The 21,020-nt window shown below is 48.6% G+C and overlaps 1 protein-coding gene across 1 annotated transcript in view; it reads left to right on the top strand.

Annotated features, from left to right (window-relative positions):
* RhoGEF3 (Rho guanine nucleotide exchange factor 3) overlaps window positions 1–21,020 on the top strand; it is a 113,393-nt gene that overhangs the window by 29,802 nt on the left and 62,571 nt on the right. Inside the window, exons 4-7 of the mRNA XM_017897914.1 lie at window positions 524–813; window positions 4,164–4,410; window positions 4,768–6,226; window positions 6,444–7,686. Coding sequence (XP_017753403.1) covers window positions 524–813; window positions 4,164–4,410; window positions 4,768–6,226; window positions 6,444–7,686 — 3,239 coding nt within the window. The remainder of the gene's footprint in view (window positions 1–523; window positions 814–4,163; window positions 4,411–4,767; window positions 6,227–6,443; window positions 7,687–21,020) is intronic.

Genomic DNA, 21,020 nt, shown 5'->3' with positions numbered 1-21,020 from the left:
AAAAAAATGGAGGGAAGACGGTGAAAAGACGAGACCGACGAGAAACCTGCGAGCAGCAGCCTATGCCGAATCGATTAGCCGCTCCGTCGAAGGAATAATTTGAAAGGCCGAAGAAAAGAAGTCGAATACGTTCCTATTTATTCTAACCGCATCCAAGTTGCCGCATTAGGGGAGCATCGTTTACGGTTGTCTCGCTCCATCGTCTTTCAACGACTTGGCGAAAAAATCCTACCGAGAGTGCCACGCATCTCGATCGTCGTTGCTCCTCGTCGCTCTTCCTCCACCTCGAATTATCAGTTTTCTCGCCTTCCGCGAACCTCGCGTTACTCGAGACCTCTTGCCAAAAGCGGAGGGAAAAGTGTCCGAAAAGTACACCGAGATTACGGAGCATTACCTCCGTAAGAACGGGATCTCTCGCGATACTCCACTGCGGTGGCAAAGTGGAAAGCAACCCCCACCTAACCCTCGCCGCTAGCGCGACGAGGACCGAGCGAACCTGGCTGATTTGAATTTCTGATCGCAGAGCACGTCGCTGGACAGCGGAGGGACGGTGTCCCATCAGGCAACAGGGTCGAGCGGAGCGTCGGTGGTGACGAGAAGCGCCGGGCGTCGTTGGCTGTCGCAGAGCTCGCAATCCTCCAGGCAACATTCGGCCGAGGACGGGGTACGTGGGGGCAACGTGGGCGTCATAGGGCCCGTTTCGACCTCGTCCTCGAGTCAGGCCCCTGCTCCCGCCCTGCCACCTCGTAGAGTCAGTCCAGCCGCGGATTCCACCGACATCTCGAATACGGCCACTGGCTCCCGCGGCGACAGGTAACGCGTGTGTTCTCTCTGTGTTTCTTCTTTCTTCTTTTCCTCCTCTCTCGTTTCGTTCCTCTCTCCATTTTCCACGCTCGCCTCTCTCCGTTTCTTCCACGCGGAAACAGCGTTCCCGTCCATTTATTCCTGCCTCTCCTCTTTTTTTCCGACAGGACGAACTGGGCGAAAGAAGAGGCGTAACTCGGTTTTAACGAGTCGCTATTCACTCGCGATTTGCATCTCGCGCGAGCACTTTTAACGCCGCGTATCTCTCTATACGGCTTCGCGGTCGGTGTTACGCGTGTACCCGTGTGTGCGCGCGTTCTTCGTCAGTGCGTCGTCATCGTGGTCGTGGTTGGTTTCTTTTGGAACAGTGTTTGTTACGGGTGTTCGATAATCGTTCTCGTTTACGATCGAAACGCTTGTATCGCGTCGCGAAGGCTCGCCTATTCGAGCGAGACGGAGGAATTGAAGCTAACGGACTGGTCTAAAAGTTAATATATCCCGCCCACGTCTCTCGAGTACAGCGGCGGCATATCCGAAGAACGCGAATGACCTCGCGAGATTCCTCGCTGTTTCGCGAAACCGAGGAATACCGTAGCCGACGGTGAGCCGCGGGGTCACCGGATGAGCCACGCGACACGGGACGTATTAATTTTTTACGTGGGCCAGCGAGTTCATTGTCCCGTTCGTCGGGCGCTTTATTCGTCGGTGTGGCGCGGCCGGGCCAAAAAAGGACACGTCCGACTAGACGAATAGTGGCAACGGAGAGACGGTATAATTACGGTGGGTAACGAACGATATTCGTTTCGGGGGACGATCGATGTCGTAAGAAGAGTCGGTTTGTGACCGGTCGATTAATAGATACCGGGCCTACGCGCATCGTCCATGCGTCGATCCGGTAAAAAGAAAATTAATTCGATCTTGGCCTGCAGTTTACGTCTCTGATCCCTCTCTATCTCTATCTCTCTCTCTCTCTCTCTCTCTCTCTCTCTCTCGTTATCTCTCTGTCCTCCGCGCTGTTTACTTTTTCTAGTTCTTCGACTCGCTGGTTACGCGCGATGTAAGTTTCATGAAGCTCAATGAAACGACGCGGCCGCTTCCTATACCGCTCGGCTCTGTCCCCGGAGCTTCCCCGCGGAGCTCGACTTGTTTACACACGGGAATGCAAAATTCAACGGGTGACCGTCGGAGGGAGCCGGATCGTTTCTAGACCTCCTACCCGAACCCCTATACGGTTAATTAGTTGTCCCGGATCATTTTTACGGGGTACTCTAACGAGATCGCGGAAAAGTAAACCGGTCGATTTCTCTCGAATCGCGCGGCTGTTCCGTTAAGTTTTCTCGCGTAAGGTGTCGCTTTCTTTTACGACCCGTCGAAATCATCGACGCGAATTTCGCTACCGATACGGCGATGTTAGATCGATGGGCGAAACGCGTGAAAGTTCCATCGGCTCGATCCGTGACGAAAGATCGTAATAATCGAAGGTACCGGGCCTCGATAGTCGATATCCCGATTTAACCCGCGAACAGTGATCCCAATCCGAGTGCGAAAGGCAAACGAAGACCTCACAGGCGATGTCGGGTAAAAGGTAAATATAATTAGTCCAGGACACTTATATCCGTATTCTCCGATAAAATCGGCCAGGAATAACGTCGTATTTAGACCCGGTGACATCCGGGGACACGTGTCCGTCTGTGTCTGGCTGCGAATAGGAGAACAGCCGTCAAAGCGAGCGGAATGGTTTGGCGCGTGTAAACGTCGGACGCGAAACAAGCGATACCGATCGCGTCTAAGTTATAATTCGAAATTTATCTAAAGGATGGATCGATTGCTTATCTGGGATCGGTATCGAAACAAAAACGAGATAATCCCAGTCGTAATTTCGCGCGGATAAATTCCTATCGCGGGCAATTTCGCGACGTCGAATCGGAAAATGAATCGAGTCGTTTGGTAGATTAGAATGTCATTTATTCTAGCGCTTTAACCGCTCGAGTTCGCGATTCGAAGCTTGCCAACGATTTCATTTCCCTTGCTGCTCCTTCTTTTCACGAATCGTTACAAGCGGAAGATTATTCTTGTCGTCTTTCCCCCCTGTGCAGCTGACTGCATTTACCGAGAGCCATTAATGATAAACGGTAGGAACATTTGCGAATTACCCAAGTGCCTGGTCCGTTGTCGCTGTGACATCGTGAAATTCATTTGCCGGCCGGAGATAACGGATTTCATTTCGAAAATTTTGTTCCACGACCTACATACTTGCACGCACGAAACTCGTCCGCGAATTTAAATTCTGTCCACTCGTTTTACGAAACGTTTAAAACGTTCCGCACCGACGCGGCTGTTCGCGTTACACCGAAACATTGTTCCACCGTCGAGTCGATACTTCTCGTATGCGCGAAAGTATTCTTGTTAATCTAGTTGCAATGCGAATTTCCATTACCCTATTTCGACCGGACCGCGTGCATATCGTCGCCACAGCGGTAATGGTATTAAAAAGTTCCCGGATCGTTTATTTTTACCATCGACCAAACGTTTCCACCCCTTCCCCCGCGCGTTCTCATATTTTTATTCGCTAATCAGGTTTTATCGTCGCTTCGCCGCTATCGCGCTAGCTGTGACACGCGAGACGCGAAGAAACCGAAATGGAACCCCCTTGTACGTTTAATCACGGTTAAACTGGAAGCGTTTCCGTGTCTCGTGAAACGCGACTGGTTTATTTTCGTGGAAACGACGAAACGTCGACGAATCCGTTTTACCGCGACTTGTACGTTACCAGCTTTTGCCATATACATTCCGCGACGGTATCGTGCACCCGTGCTTTCTCTATCGGCGGGAGTAGGCAAGAGTCTCGTCTCTGTAGACATTTCGAAGCAAGATGGATGCAACGCCCTCGTTTCCTTTCGTTCTTTCCCCTCGTGACATCTTTATTTGCTCCTCCTCCTCCTCCTCCTCCTCCTCCTTCTCCTCTTCTATATCTCGCGATATCTATATCGCTGGCCGCGTAGTCCCGATGAATATTTATACGAGGAGATTGTCCTCGACTCGAGGAAGGGAGGAAAAGCAGCGCGGCCGGGTTGCAACGGGGTGCAACAACCTCCTCGAATCGAGTTCCGCCGATACGAACTTTAAATATATACACGCGTACGTATTATATTCGCGTTTATCCGTAAGGATAGTTTCCTCGAGAGCGAAACCGGGAATATTCGCCGGGATAAACGTATCTCGCGTGTCGGACGTTTCGCGCGGATTTTCCGCTCGTGGAATACCAACCCTCTGCGCGATCGAAGCAGACGCGGCGATAATCGCGCGATTACTCGAGGTCACGCATTCGATTTAATCCTTTCCGTTTCATTTGTTTACAGAGGTCAAAACGTGTCGATCCTGCATTTACGCGGCACGTCGGATCCTTGGGAAGTTGGCTCTCAAGGTTCCTCGTATAGCGTCGGTAGCAATAAAAGTCAAACTGGCGGCAAAGGAAAATCGAGCGGAAATACCCGAGGCTCGTATACGCGTGGCACTTCGATACCGTCTTTGAAGCGCCACGACACCGCGGCATCGGCGTCCTCGACTTCCAGCTTGAAACAGCATCGACAGGATAGCCACGGACAGGCAAGTAGAACGCGCGGGAAAAATTCCTTTCTTTTTACCATATCTCTTTGAAATCTAATGCGTAGCTCGATACGGTATCACGAACTCGCCAATTCGAAAGCTTCGAAATTCTGCCCGCCAAACACTCGCGATCTTCTTCTTCTTCTTGTTACGGTTGATTCTAGAAATACGCTAGTTGCACGATCGTTTCGAGCGATCGTGAACTTCGAGTCGAATAATCATGGTTTAATGGTTAGAACGGCAGAGTCTTTGAAGCGGACGAGAAAGGAGCTGGAAATTCGGTAGAGCTCGTTAACCGTGTTTAAACGCTATCGACGCGCCACGAAGAGCAATTTCTATCGATGAATTTACGGACAGGTGACGAGTTCTCGTCGTCGAGAATCCTCGAATTCGTTCCTGTCGGGTAACAGCGGCACCTCCGGCGAACTTTTCATCAGCGGAGATTGCAGCAGGGAATTGTCACCGGTCCGATGGTGCGACAGAGAGGTGGACGGTGTCTATTTGGGTCGATCGGGTTGGGTTCAGGTGCAACAAAGGTCTCTGGACGAGAATCGGCGGATAAACTATGAGAGTAGCTTGGTAACGGCAACCACGGGTACCCTGCCGTTACCGCGACGAGCCATGGTAAAATTGGCCGACTACCATTGCAACAGCGAACCAGGGAAATGTCCAGAAGAGTTTCTACGATTGGACAGTCAGAGACCGGACTATCTGGCTCTCCACGGACAAGATTTCGAATCAGTGGCAAGCAGCACTTGCACGTCCCCTCACAGTATCCCGGAATCTTATTCCCCGCCGTCGATCACGCCGATAATCTCACCTCCACCGGCCTTCCAGGACGTGGTCGGCAAAAAGACGTCCTCGAAACACTCTTCCGGGCGTAACAACTATGGGAAGCCGCCGTTCCTACCGAGATCCAACGCTATAGTAGACAGTGACATCATCAGTCCTCCACCGTCGCCTCCGCATCAAGTGAATTGGAGTTCCTTGCCACCTTCTTCCCGGAAATCGTCGAGCACGCCGTCCAGACCTCGGAGGCAGAATAGCAGTAGTCAACAACAGCAGCAGCAGCAGCAACAGCAACAGCAGCAGCAGCAGCAGCAGCAGCAGCAGCAGTATCGGATGGCTCAAGCGAAATCACTGGAAGATCAATCTTCCACGAGGAGATCGCAGTTCGTCCAACGTTATCTAGAATCGTCTAGCTCGTCCTCCTCGTCGGTAGGTTTCAGAAGTTTGGACAGCTGCGTCACGAGAGTGGCAATGCCTAGATTAGCGGAAAACACGGATTCGTCGGTGGAGGGCTACGACGACGGCGACGACGAGGACGACAATCCTAGCTCCTCCTTGAATCTGAGCCTCGTTTCTTCCTCTATAATAGCCCTGAATTCATCCACGGAGTCTATACGCGCTAATGGAGAAAGGATTTCGCCAAACAGACGTCATCACAGAAGTCAACAGGGATTAAGAAGATCGCCCGGATCCTCGGAATCCGGCAAGTTATCGTTCAATTCGCCTTCCTCCTCTTCCTCGTCGTCGAGCAGCGCGGATAGACAAGGCAGATCTCCGACGCCCAATCCTTTCAGACGTAGCAATGCCTCTAGACAGCACCAGAGCGCCAGGACGACGCAAGCGTCCCCGGATTCCCATCAGTCGCGGGTAAGAAGATCCAGGAGCCTTCAATTACCAGAGAAGAGGTCTCCTAGCACCGCGGCACCGAGCAGAGAACACTCCAGGGAATCTAACGAGCCCCATAGACTCGTCGTGAAAATCTCCAGCGATCGAGGGAACGAGAGGAAACGTCACGCTCTTCAAAACAGTACGCATATTCGTTTGTTATTAACGCTAGTTTCTTCCCGCGAGTCTCTCTCGAGTAATGACAGTATCCTAATTTTTCGTTGTTCCGAGATTCTACGAATACCGACTACGTTGTCTCTGCTCCGATATCGGAGCGATTTCTAACGCTTAAGTCTTCTTTCTATCCTTTTACGTTGCTCGTTTATCACTGTAGTATACCATTTATGCATGTTTCCTAGGAAAAGCGCAGTCGACCGAGAACGCGTTAAACGAGGAGCTTCTCCGTGAAACCGAGGCAGTAACCGAGTTCCTTTACGGTACAAGGAATCGTGCCGTGGCCAGGAGCCTTCTCTCCTGCCGCTTCGAGCGCCGCGAGGACAGCCAGGATCAAAGACAAAGGAACAATCCCAACACCTACGACGTTTACTTTATCTCGTCCAAACAACAACAATCTTCCAAATCGACCAACTCGTCGACGCAACAACAATCCCAGCAACAGCAGCAACATCAACAACAGCAGCAGCATCAACAACAGCAGCAGCAGCAGCAACAGTCGCAACAGCAGCAGCAGCAACAACAGCAGCAGCAACAATCCAGGCGGCCAAAGACGCTTCAAAGAGGGGCAACGACCCCGAACGCGAATCCTTCCACTTCGAACGACTTTTGTATCAGTCCTGACACAAAGCTACGCTGCAACAGTAGTACCTGCGACTTCTGGCCGCATTGCTCGCAGAGAGATACTTTGTACTCTCCCAACCAAGCTCCAGTATTCATGAAGATATCCCAGAGCTATCCGGCTCATCAGAGGCTCCCCACGGACACGGGTAGCCACGCGAGCAGAGGAAGCGCCAGCTCATCTCCGGCGTCGTTAGAGCGAATGGACGATCGAGAGTTCCGTGAACGCGAAAGTTCGCGGAAAAATCGGGCCGCCAGCCGCGATCAGAGCAATAACAACGCGCCTAAATATCAGGAAAGACAGCCAAAGAGCGTGTTGAAGCAGTCGAATCGATGGTCGCCTCTGGAAGGATCGAACGGGAACGGTTCGGGCGTAGAAAGGAGAGAATATCATCGTTACTATCAGAAGCCGGAGTTTACCGGTAGTTTCGAAGGTTGTGAAAATAAGGATAGAAAAGTGTCGCCGGTTCAGGCGAAGAGTATCGCGAACAGGTCACCGAGTGGTCAAGTTGCCTCCTCGTCGACTACGTCGTCGTCGTCCAGCAGCGATATCTGGGTGACCACGTCCGATCGAACGGTGACGAAAAGCCCGAGGAACGCGAAAAGCTCGGGCGCGTCTACTCCGATGGAGGACGCCGTGATCGGTTCGCTGAAAACGTTGATGGAACCGCCGAAAGACGGAATGCTCTCCAGGCCTGGAAGCGCACCGACCAGAGGGGAAGATGCCCTGCCAGGGGATGCGTCGTTGGATCCTCACCAGCGATCTCTGTCCTTGCCAAAGTCCTTCCTGACGCATAATATCGACGGGTAAGTTTTTCGATGATGTTTCACATACGATTAAACGCGAGATTCCCTCGATGCGACGAGGATACCGGATTTATCGGACGTCTAAAAGTTTCGCTACCCCTTCCATTGGCTTCCGCTTAAATCCAATCCGATGTCGCATTACGCGTGTTTCGCGGCGATCGTGTAAGAGTTTTAAAAACGATTTCGCTTCGCCTCGTAATCTCGTTTCCTATAAACGCTATCGTTTCGCTGGCCGATCGATGAAATATCCACGCGGCGATTGCGTGGCGAAACAAGATTCGGGCAACGAGATTTCTTTGTCGAAAACTGTATAAAACTATACGTATCGTCCTCGACTTTCGTCATGCGTAATACGTTTGCCGTAACTTGTCCGGGCGTTAGCGCGATCCAATTTTCTGCAAGTTCAATTACTTCGCTCCCTGTTATATCAGTCGCCTCTCTGCAAGTGATGGTCCGTAGATCGTGGCCTAAACTTACTAATGGCGCAATTGCATACGCGTCACTTGCAGCGGTCGCTTCGACCCTCCCTGATAGATCTTCCATCCTCCGGATAAATCCACCGGTGCGTTTGCCAATTGCGTTACTCGATGTCACCGATCCATTTTAGTTTTAGTCGATCCATCGGAGCAGATTAAACACGTTTGCGATAGGAGCGATAAATGAACGATTCGATCGGTGGACCCGGTGCATCCATTATGGAACCGGATGAAAAGTAAATATCGAAATTCCGGTTATATCCCCATTAGCCACGAACTGCCTTGTTTATCGAGAATACGTATCCTTGGGCGAAATTAAAAATGGCCATGGAAATCTCGTAACGTTTAATCGCGTAAGAATAGCTGCGCCCCGATGCAGCGATATTAGAATATCGACGTAACGGGACGGTGGTTGTCGATGCGTCGATGTAATCCACGATGTAGCAACGATACCGCGATATCGGTGCACTGTTATTACTTATCGCGATCGAGGTCGCATTCGTGCTCCATAATTACATTCGTAATTTACGAGCGCAATAAAATTAATCCGTAACTTTTCCATCCCCCGCGAGTACGCGTCTCTTTTAGGCGAAATGAAAAATGGCCGCCGACTTTATGGCGCGACTATTCATCGTAAAAAATACGCGACACTAAAACGTCCTTCGAACAGCCACGAGTACCGTTCGAACGCTCGTATACCGATCTTTCCCGCGATTTATAGATCAACAAAGGCGTGACATTTGTCGCGTGCTTTCGCCTAAATGCTCGGCCGCTTTATGGCACAGAAGGCACCGGGCTCGAGGAGACGCCTTCGACCGACGACCACCACCACCATCACGACCATCACGACCACGACCACGACCGTACGAACGCGCCAAGTGTAATGCGACGTAATCGTACGTTCGTCGAACCGGTTGCGCGAGCGCGTGTAAAGTCGCCCACGCGAGTTGCCCACGCAGAATCCGCGAGTGCATCCGAACCGACGCACAAAGGGACATTATGGCGCGGATCACGCGGGACCAGTTTATACCGAACGCGGCCGGAATCCGCGGGACGAAACAACGATTCGCTTTACACACGCGGTTGCTAATTCGCACGAAACGAGATCGGCTGCTGGCCGTAAAAAGCGATGCTCGATGAAACGTTGAAAAATCCTGACCCGCGCGCTTTCTCGAAACGCGATCGCTTATCCACCGGATGGTCGAACGCGCGCTTGCGTGTCGAAATTAATTAGGGAGGAAAAATCGTTCGGCGGAATGGAAGAAAAGCGAGCGAAACAAAGGAGAGAGGAAATTTTTCGATCAACTCGATACGCATAGGCGGGAAAATTTATTCGGAAATTGGCCAGGGTACAGTCGGCTAACGCGGAGGAACGCGGTAGTCGTGGGGAATTTTCGAACAGCGAGCTCTCGTGCACGGTTCGCGTGTTTTCCGAATTTTAAATGGGACATTACGGGACAAGTTTCCTCGCAGTCTCTGGCCAAACAGTTAATCCGACGAGAGGAAGCTTCCGCCAAGTTTCCTTCCTTCTACGCTCTCGTATTCTCTGTATATTCTTTTAAGTCGTACAAGTTTCCGAAACGATCCGCCCTCTCGCGTATTCCCTATCTCGCGGTGGCTGTCGCAAAGAGATACTCCGGGAAAGTTGCGGAAAGGGTGGTGCCACGGTATTCTGGAAAAAGGTAGCCGCGCTATGGAAAATAAGAGAGCGGGTAATTCCGTCAGCCATATACGTAGACGCGTTACGAGATCGATGCTGTTTAAAATATGCATAAATCTTGATACGTCGGTCGAAGTTGGGATTTGCCTCGGTACGTGTTTCGAATCCAGCGAATTTAAAGGGTGCTCGTGGACAAAGTCTGACAAACGTAGTTTCGCGATACGTCCTATGTATGCGTTGCTACTCGCTTTGTCTTTCGCGTTTCCACGAATCCGCGAAACGATAACTTTGTCGGATCGTTCGTTTCGCTCGTTTGCCACGTTCTTTTCGCGACTGCATTTTCAACCGACTCGCGAATCTACCGTTAATTTCACTTCGTTGAATTATTCGCGCGTTTTCGAAACGCAGCCGAACGAGTCCCGTTCGAATTCGTTCCTTTCCCGAATTCGCGCGGGGAAAAAGAAGGATCGCACGCGCGATAAAAGAGAAACGTCAGGCACGTTGGACGGTGTCGAAAGATGAATCGCGTATCGATTGATTTGGCGTTGTTTAATTTCGAACTTCGTATATATCCGCGACGGCTATGAAAGGTGCGCGATATTAATCTTCGGAAATGCCATTCCGTAAATACCAGAACCGACGACTCCGAGCTTCCTCTCGGTTGCACTTGCCGCTTTCCAACGAGTACGCGGATATTAATGTTCTCCACGGTAGAAAATCTAACCCGTTCTTTTCATTCGTGGCAAATATTTCTTTGAAGTTCGTTGCTAAATTCTTTCCAGCCATGGCATTATAAAGAATGCCTGTTTTTATAGCAGCGATTCTTTCGGGCAATAATTTAATGAAGTCATTCGACCTCGCGTTTAATGCGGGATATCGTTTAACGATGTCTCGTAAAATCACATTCTTCCCCCGCAGTTTACCCTTTGCGCGTTTTTCTCGAAAATTCACGCTACTCGCGTAGATTTCCCTATTCTCGCTGTCGGTAATTTACGAGCAAACGATATCGCGATTTTTCTCCTTCCCGTTTTACGTCCACACGCGTGTACGAACGTAGTCTCGTTCGCTCGGGGTATCGATGGTCCGTGGGAAATCGCGGTTACTCGAGGCGTCTAACTATCGGTAAGTGCGACTTTAGATTCGACACGTGACGTTGCGACAGCTGTGCCGATGCAAATGACATTAATCTTCAAAGGATCGGAATTTACGCGACAGGTGGCCATTTGATTCTCAGACCTATCGGAAATTCATAGAAACCTACGAAGCCTATGAATTCCGATTGGACACAGGAGTGAGCTATACATTTGACAAACTCTTGCTCCAATCGATAACGTAATTAACCGTATCGACGACAGTGGAGCAATAGGTCATTTTTCCCTGTCCATCGTCGCGTTTTTCAATTTCAGTCCTCCCGTATGAAATTTTTTATTAATACACGATCGCCCTTTTAACGCGGACATGCCCGAATTTCGAGACAGCCGCGCGTTATTCCGATATTGCACCGAGTTTCTGCATCGAGTACTCTAAACTCGCGTCGCTTTCTATCGAGATAGCAGGATCGAGGTAAAGAAATTTCTCCACCCGGCGGTTTCCACGAATTTTAATCCGGCTAATTACCAGGCGAGCGATTTTCCTCGAAATCGGTCGAATTAACGTAATCGGTTACGTGGCCGGCGAGCTCGGACCGGTTTCACTCGCGAATGATGTACTCGCTCGCGAGTGTCAAGTTTAAATGCACGCGCATCGATTGCACCGCGTCCGCTCTTCGTATTTCTTCGCCACGCGCGTCCCTCTCCCCCCTAGGTCGCCGTACGATTTTCCACGTACGATTTTCCACGTACGATTTTTCACGTACGATTTTTCACGTACGATTTTTCACGTAGGATTTTCGATAAATTGAAAAGCTGCGCGCGCTGTATCGATTACCCTGCACAAATTACTCCCGCCGATAGCCACCGGAACGGATATCGATTCTTTCCGTTCTACCAATTTTCGATGTATTATATTTCCATGGAAATTGGCGCGCGTAGTTACTCGATGCGCGACAGTGGATTTTCGTGTCCATAAGCGAATACGAGTGGTTTCGGTGGAAACGGAGTGGATCAGGGGACGCTATCGGTTGTCGAAGATCATGGCACCGACCTCTCGGCGCCGCGCCGCAGTCGCGGATAAAGGACACGGTGTCGGATGACGATAAAAATGTGACACGGGGAAAAATCGTCGGAACTACGTGCCGCGAGCACGTGACCGGCAGTTAGTACCAGCTGGCTTCTTGTCGCTCTGGCAAATTGCACGAAACGAACCCTCGAGATTCTGCCGTGATAGCACGCATTAATTACAAACTCGGTAATTAGTTGGACTCGAAAAGAGAGAGCTTTCCAATGGACGGGCTTAAACGGCTGAATTACCGAGCTGGCATATGCTAACGTCGCAATTTCCGCGACTCAGAATTTCCGAATATCCTCCACTTTCACGCTGGTGTCCCTTTTTTCCCTTGCTCTTATCTCTCGTTTCCTTCCTTTCCGTCGTTGCTTCATCGACGAATGATAACACCGTTCTCAACGCAAACTTTAATCTGTAGTATCCATTGAGTGAGTACCCTGGAGTTTACTTTCCTGGGAATGAACCCGCAATCGAAATTGATCTATCGAAATCCCAAAATTACGAATTTTCCTACAAACGCCCGATTTTTGGCCAAAATGAAGTATTTTAAAAGAAACTCGTATATTTTGGAAACTGCGAGTGAGAGAACGATTTCGATTACGAATTCGTGTCCAGAGAAGTAAGCTCTACGAGGGTATTACAGATTAGGGAAATAATTAAAATTTTTTGAACAGCGTAGTTCGATCGTGCATCGCTTACAATCGATATCAGAGGGATCGCGTTAGCTGTTGCGAATTATTGTTTAACTCTCATTAACCGGGAGTTTGATTAAGTTCTCTGGTTATTTTCTCCCGACAGCTTGAAAAGGTTCGCGGTTCTCACCCTGGCCAGTATTGTCGATAATTTAGTTACGAAATCTTGTTATCGAAGTCGTAAATTGCAAATTTAAGCTTTGTGCGTGCAATATGCGAGCTTATTAAACCCTCGATCAGATGTTGCCGCGTTATTCCAAGCAATTAGAGAATTCGTTCGAAAATAATTTACGGGATTAACAATTCCTACTTTGTTTATTACCGTTGCGCGCAATTTTCGCGATATCTGTCTTCCTCCGCGACACGGGGGACTTTATCGCGGCGTAAAAACACGAGAACAGGTGTTTGGAGAACTTCTAATTATCCTGAATCGCAGAGGATACCCAGTGCTCGCGATTACGTAAAACCACGGAGAAATCGAGCAAAGATGAAGTCGTGTGGGAAATTTCTTCGCGTGTCAACGATCGTACATCGATTTTAATTATCCCGTTTAATTCAGCGCGTTTAATGCCGCAAATCGGATCAACGGAACAGCGTTTCGTTATACCGAGGATGCGACCTACACACGGTATATTCTTCCTCGTTGAAACGTCCGTCAATTAGACGAATGCTACGCGAGTGCATCAGTGAAATCGCTGGTCGAAAGAGGAAAAAATCGTGCGACGTGTAATAAAATTAGTCCTCGTCTTGCTCGTAAAATTCGCGCGAACAGAATTGCTCGCGTAACAGAATTTTATCTTTGCGTGGAACATTGCACCTGCAACTTACACCCGTTCAGCTCGAGTGATACGAAGGAGGCGATGAAATTACACGCTTTGCCTGTCGACAATGCAGAAGGTCGACTAACGTTACGAGCGACGATCGTTGCTCTGAATTCGCGCGTCGATCCTGTTTCCAGAACGCCCGAAATCGCCATGTCGGCGACATTTTTGTCAAAGTGGATCGTTACGGACCTTGGACAAAGTGTGCACGTCGCTAATTCGAAAGACAGTCGAGCAAATCATGTGCCTACCGACTCGCTTGTCGAGCAGTTCGCGAATGGAGAAATAATTGGAATTTATTCGTCGCACGTGTGTATATACGCGAAACGCGACGGTCAGGAAGAATCATTATTTTTAAAAATACCACGCGATGTTGTCGAAGGAACAAAATGGACGTCACGGTGTATCCAATTAATCTAATATTGGCCGTGATCGAGCGACGGTAAGCGACGAACACCGGGAAAGCTTAGACCGACGCCATTTTCAATAACACCGTTAAAACGCTATAGTCCACGCTTTTCCAGTGGGGTTTAGGCTAATTTTCGAAACGGCCGCCGATTCCGCCATGTTTTCGTCGTTAATTATCAAATGGACGGACGCGCACTGTGCGTTAATGATTTTATTCACGGGTCAATTTAAAATTTCATCTTTCATAGCGTTCGCGATTAATTAACGCGAACGTATGCTACGGTAATTTGAGAAAATTCCAGCCGAACTTAAGCACCGGCTAAAATCAAACATAAAAGCTTCTCGTTTATTTCCGTCGCCGTGATGCGCCATCGAAAGATCGAAAATTCATCGCGAGAGATTATTTAAAACGTAATGGATTTCTCGCCGGGACGATCGAATAAGAGACGGAGTCCATTTCCAAGGTGGCGACGAAGAACGGAGTAAATAAAGCAATAACGAAATTACGGATTCATCACTGCTGACGTCCTGTTTCCTAACGGATTATCGAATCAATATGAATTCGAGATTGCTCGAAAGACGAGAGGCGTTTCTGCCGCGATACATATTTTACGCTGCCATAAAGCTTTTCGCCAAATGATTTACGACTCGTCAGATTTTTTCCCAGCTACACGTATGCAAATTTCAAGCTAACCGTCTCGTTGGGTACAATGGAATTACTTCGACGAGACATTTTCGTTGTCAAACCAGCACCGTTTACGACTAGGCAAACTTTATTATAGAAACGCGATAAAATCGTTCGACGTACAAAGGAACGCGAACCGTCTGTTTGCCCTCGCTCCGAAACTAACAAGATTTCGCTTTCTTAACAGCGTGTTCCGCGTTTGACCCCCTTTGTCGCGGAGATAGCTTCGCGCGAAAATGTTCATCTCTGTGCCATTTTTCGCTAGGAATTTATTATTAGATTATCCGTTTCGCGAGGCCAGCAATGACTGTTATATTCCGATAATTATTTTCCCGTGAAAATTGAAGCGGAACAAACGGACAGAGCGAATGAGAGCGCTCGATCGAGATCTATTAGCGAGGAAGAAAGACCTCAAGGGCGAGCTGTGCATTACGAGATAAACGTCAGCTCTCTGACCGAATGCGTGATCTTTCTTATCGAATTACGCGCCACAACCGGAGAAAGAGTCGAACGAAATAGAGCCACAATTGGACATAATTAGTGCCCTCGCGGGAGATCTTCACCTCAGCAACGACAGACCACGGCTGACTAACTTTTAACTCGCAACGTTGCTCCCGTCTCTCCCGTTAATTATTCATTTCTGCGCGGGCGTTGTCCGCGTGAAACTTTACAGAACCAACGAAACTTTGGCAGAATCGCCTATTCCATATGTAATCGCCGAGAACTCTCAGCGTCTGCCTGGCGAAACGTGATCGCGTTCGTCGTCAAAGGCGACGCGCGCGAAAAATTATGCAACGCGCGCTTCTCCGTATCGCTTCGTCGAAAAGGATATTCGATACCGATCGAGACACGATTCGCGGGATGGGAAATAGGAAAAATTTCGACGTTCAGGCATTCTAACAACGGTACTCGCCATAGGTGTTCGCTTCGTTTCTAGCCAATCGGAGAAGATCTTTGGTGGCTGCTAGATTTATTCTCGCGAGAGGCTCGAGACTCTGGCTGGCAGACGGCATTCCAAAGACGCGAGTAATTTTCATTCACGACCAAAGCCGACGGAATGAAATTTACATGTGCAGCTTGGTCCGGCACCAAGTGCCATTGTTACGTGCACAAGTGCACGGCCATAAGGACGCGTACGGAGCCATTTGCATGGCGGCGTTCAAGCTCGCGTCTTGGCCACGCTTTTTATTTCGCGTCTGTCGAACCATTTTTCAACGTATTATGGAGCTTTAAAGTTTCGAGATCCGCGTATAAAACGTTGATGGCAGAAGCACACGTCGCGTTCACGGGTTCGTGTTTCGCAGTAAAGGAATACGCGAATCCGCGATATGGTACGCGAGATGCAGTAACGTCGGAGAAATACGCGTACTATAGCGTTCACTGTCCATAAAAATATGTTGTAACATACGAAACATTAAACGTTCAAAGTTTGTACGTACTTTTCCCTTTCTACCCTCTGCTTCTTTCCTCTTTTCTGCCTTTTCCCCATTCGCGTGCGTTACGTACGCGCTCGGAGCGTTCAATCTTCAGGAAGACCAATTAATTCCGTTTAATCCCGACGTCGTCTCTATGGATCCCATAAATACGTCGTATAATACTCCTACGTTAGTATGTCACATAATGAGCTGGATTAATAACGGGAATTCCTGGGGATGTCGGTACGAACTCGTAAAATATGCGCGGCTGCAATTACGTATCTCGTTGAATCCGTTACAGCAAGAAAATAATTCACATCCAGGCCCTCTGAAACTGTTCAATGCTCGTTTCAACGTTGCTCGACAAATTATTCGTGCGTAACGTTATTTCGTTGACTTATCGCGCGCGCAAAAGAAGCATCGGAAGCGCGTCGCGATTATTTCTCGACTGGAAGGTAGGAGTGTTTACACGGCGATAAATCGCATCGAGCTTCCGAACGGAAAAGAAAATTCGACGTCGACTCGATGGAGGTGACGCGCGGTCGCGAAAATACGCGTTCGGCCGGAAAATTCGAGGATCAATCGAGGCTATTGCGAGATTATTCGAACGTAATTCAGAATAACGCCTCTGGCGACACTGCCATAAATCATGGCATTTCTCGTAAAAGTTTCCAGCGGTTTTAAAAAATTGTTCAAACCTCTCGGAATTGATGATCTCGCGTAAGTAAGCAACCTACAAAACACCGGTATCAACGTCCTCGATAATTACTGCTCGTAACTCGTAACACGCTTGCAAATCTTCGTGATTTGCTGTCGCGTTCAGCGTTAGATCATCAAGGGAGTCGTCGTTAAACGTAAATTACGGTCGTGCCGGTGGAATCTTGACAAAAAGGGAGAAAGAAGGAGAATAAAATAAAATAACGCATCCATCTTGAAGTTGGCTCGTCGTTTGCCTGATAAATTAATTACTCGCGAGGACGGTATCAAAGTCGAAACGTTGTCGCGATACGTTCGTCCGAAAGCGTCATCCCTCTGTACAGACTTCTGAGATGGTGTCACTGTGTCGCTTTGAACATGTTCGTTCGGCCTGTTTGCACGCATGCATGTAGCCCGGCGATGGATGCTGGTCTGATTGTGAACATAAATTACGAGGTACTAGGCGAATAGAGCACACACAGCCGTGATATTTGGATCAGTCGCGTGGAACATGGCGTGGAAGACGAGAAAGGGCTAGGTCCTCTCCACCTACTCTCTCTCTCTCTGTCTTTCCATATCTCACCGCATTTCTCTCTTTTTCTCCCGTGCACCTCGCACTTCGTCTTCGGCGCGGAAATTTCACAGAGTTTCCGAATAACGTCGAGCGACGTAACGTTTGACAAGTTTCAAACAGATGCGCCCCGGCGCGTAAAATTTATACGCCGCGCCCGTGAAATAAATTACACGCACGATAATTAGAATTCTACGGAGATGGAATTGGATTTTGAAGCGGCTCGAACGGGAACGGTCTCGAGTAATTAAACTTCAGCAACCAGCCAGCGCTGGATATATTTAACATTTATTTAACACTCGTATTGGCCACCGATCGCGTTATATAAGGAACTACGACAGGGAAGAAGGATCACCGGCGGGGAAAAAAAGGGAGGAAGAGCAGTCGCGAGTTAAGGATAACGATCCATGTTTCTCGTAACGGAACCTTGCTGCTTCGTAAATCGATGAACCCGGTGAAATAGATGGGACCGGAAGGTTTCGCGGATCAGTTGGAGTGGAGTGGAGCACAAAAGGGGCTGGTGAATACGGATCGGGGAATTCGACTACTCGCTCGAACGCGCCTCCATCGTCCATGCATGGATTTCGGGAAGTTTAAGGACGATCTCTTTGCGAGTCAATCGCGGGGAAAGGTCCGTCGGGATGAAAAACTCGCGAATCGCTCGATCGCCTTTCGACGTGGCAGTGCGATCGGAAGCGGATGCTGATTCGACACGCGAAATCGACGGGACCGGGATCGTTACGACGGTTACTTATGACGATCGTTAAGCCCGTTCGAGGCATAAATCGGATTATTTTTTCATAATTAATGGCAGAAGCAACAGGAAACGCTTGTGTCGGTAACGCTATGTGTCGGGGGAAAAATCGAGCAAGTAATTGATTATAGCGTAAATAACGAGTTGCTCGAAAGCGAGTATATCGAGCCGACGTAAATGTCGTTAACATGATATATACGGGTCGAAACAGGGATCAGTTTGAAGCGGTCTTGAATGCAAATTGCGAGTCGTGGCGCATTCGGTAGCGCCTACACACGCATACCTGGCGCAGACGTCTGATATTAACGACCGAATGTAATGATCGTTACGCGCCTTTGTTCTTGCAGCTTGAACGCTAAGACTCCGAGGCTTAGTCGTATTACGATACGCAGAAAGTATGCGCGATCTAATCTCGGCTTCGACGGGACTCGGTGTTTTAACGCGAGCTACCTCGACTCGAAGCCTAGCTATTAATCGTCGATCGTGTAATTCGTCGATCGTCGGCTTTCGAACGGAAAATCGCACCTAACGACGAATTCTTCGCAGATTCGATCCCCCTTTTTTCCCTTTCCCTGCCACTTTTCTTTCCAGGCACGTTGCGATATCCGATGCATGCCAATAGCGTGTAAACAGCAAAGGTGCATACACGCGCTGCAAGCTGAGCCTCTCTATTCGAGGAATCTTACGCAGCCTGAAACGAATGTTGATCGACGGCGAATCGAAACGTTTCCGGGCTGCGACGAGAATTTTTCACAACGATTCGAATATAACGAGTGATAAGGAATCGGTATGCAGTTCTAGAGAGCATTACGAATCGCGATTCGTAAGCTGCTCGGAATCCACCGAAGGCGACCGTGATTAATCGACGGAAGTCGCGATAAAAGTTTCTTAGACCGTTCCCGATCACGCTCGCAATTGTTATCGACAGTCTTGCAAATTTTTCCTCGAATCGACTAGTTTTTCTCCCGTCCCCTATTGTACGTTCCTGTTAAAACTTTCATACATATCTCGATATCGATAATCTTTCAAGAGGTACATAGATATTCTTCGGGAAATCGTAAAATATAAAAATTGCGTACGCACCTAGTTGTCTCTTCCGACTTTTCACGTGTCTCGTACGCATATCTTTCTCGATATTCAAAGTTCGAGTCGATTCGAACGAAAATCGCAGAGCGATGATTTCCCCAGCTTGAAAAAGATATTTCCAATTAATATCTGTCTTATATCTTATCAGATATTCGACGATTCTAGCTGGAAAGATGATCTTCCTTGATTATATCGATTTCGTTGTCATCGATATCGAAATAATCCTGAGAGCTGCCGCATGTTCGGAAATTGTTCGCGGGATGATCCAAATGGCAGAATTAAGGACGTAGCGAAACGAGGTCCTCGTAAACTAGCCCGATTTGCGAACGATAAAGAAAGCTCGACGCAACGAAGAAGAAAGTAAAAAACAGGAGGGAAATGAAGAAAAAAAAGGAGTGATTCCCGGGAACTGTTGGTCTCGTAAAAACTGGGAAGATAAAATGAGGTCGCCAGGAAAGCAGATAAAACCGACATCGCGTGCTCCTGGTCTCCTTTTTTACCAGTGGAAAACGATGGGAAAAAGGGTCGCGATAAAACGACACGGTATTTCTTCGGATTTTCGGTGCTTCCGATTACGTTATTCTCATATTTCGCATCTGTTCGCGAATCACGGTAATTAAAGCGACGGGATAAAACGGCGGTCATAAACGAGGGGCAACGATGAAATTCAAATACAGAAACTAATATCTGATGGAATATCGATGCGATTAAATATTAACAACGGGTCTATTTGCTTGCAGGTATGTACTCGTAATAAATGAAACTCGGTATTAATAGTCACGAATCCGAGGCCACCGATGCGGAAAATTTCGAGCACGTAAAACGTCAAAGATTCGACCCTAAGCGCCTAAGAATCGATATCGAAGACACAGAGAACAGAGGACGTAGGTGATCTGTAACTCGTGAGATTTATTACGCTCTTTCGAACCATTGGGACTCTACTACATCTGAATAACTCCGGACACGTATACGTTTGAAAAGGATAAGGGAAACGGAAAAACGTTCGGAACCTTGGAATATACAAAGAGCATTAGTTTACCGAAATTTTCAACGCACGTAGGACAGGTATTATATGCTGGAAGCTGATCCTGTAACATTTCAACGATGCTAGAATCTTCGTTGTTCGAGGTACTCGAAAATGGACCCTCTGTAAATTACCCGTGTCGAGGAACCGTAATTTCTGGATCTCCAAGGTTGTACCCAGATCTAAGTTGCCTCGATTTCGGAATCCTCTCGAGTTCCCGTGCAAACTCGATTTCGAAATTTCTTCGACCCCAGAGTTACCATAGCGTTAGTAATCTTCAGACATACAGAGTTGTCGGTATCTGTGAACCCCAATGGCGTCAGGGTCATCGTGGTCTGAAGGTCAAAGTTTTCGAGCTGCCAGGATTCCGGAGGTCACCGGACTGGCGTGAGTGTCGAGGTCTTAAAAGTTATCGAGGTATCGGAAGTCCCAACGGCCCTTCGGATTTTGTGAGTCTTCGGGGTATCGGGGATCCCCGGTGGTTTGTGGGTGTCGAACGTGGTTTCAAAGCGATGTAATTTCGCAGGAATGTAATTTCCCGGTAATTTGAAAGATCTCGAATTCCGGTGGGTTTAACGGTCCCGTTTGGGGCAGGAGACGTTCGATGTTCTCGACATATATGAATTCAAACGATCACGAGGATTATCCGAGCTCCTCGGACTACTTAGGAACTTTCGTCGTTTCGGAGTCTCGGATCTTCCAGGGCTTTCTTCGATTTTCCTTGATTTCTCGAAGCTGCGAGTCGCCTGTATCGAATTCTCCGAGCCCGAGGCTACTTTTACCAGGCTCCGTGTATCCGGAGTTATCGGTATCGAGCTGCTACGTGTTTGAAGTAGTTCGTATCGGGTCTCGCGTGTCTGAACTTTACGTTATCGAGCCTCGT

Source organism: Eufriesea mexicana, unplaced genomic scaffold (assembly GCF_001483705.2).
Source record: "Eufriesea mexicana isolate 0111107269 unplaced genomic scaffold, ASM148370v2 scaffold596, whole genome shotgun sequence".
Classification (NCBI taxonomy): domain Eukaryota; kingdom Metazoa; phylum Arthropoda; class Insecta; order Hymenoptera; family Apidae; genus Eufriesea; species Eufriesea mexicana.
Note: the sequence above shows the minus strand (reverse complement) of the source record. Positions and strands in the feature narration are given on the sequence as shown.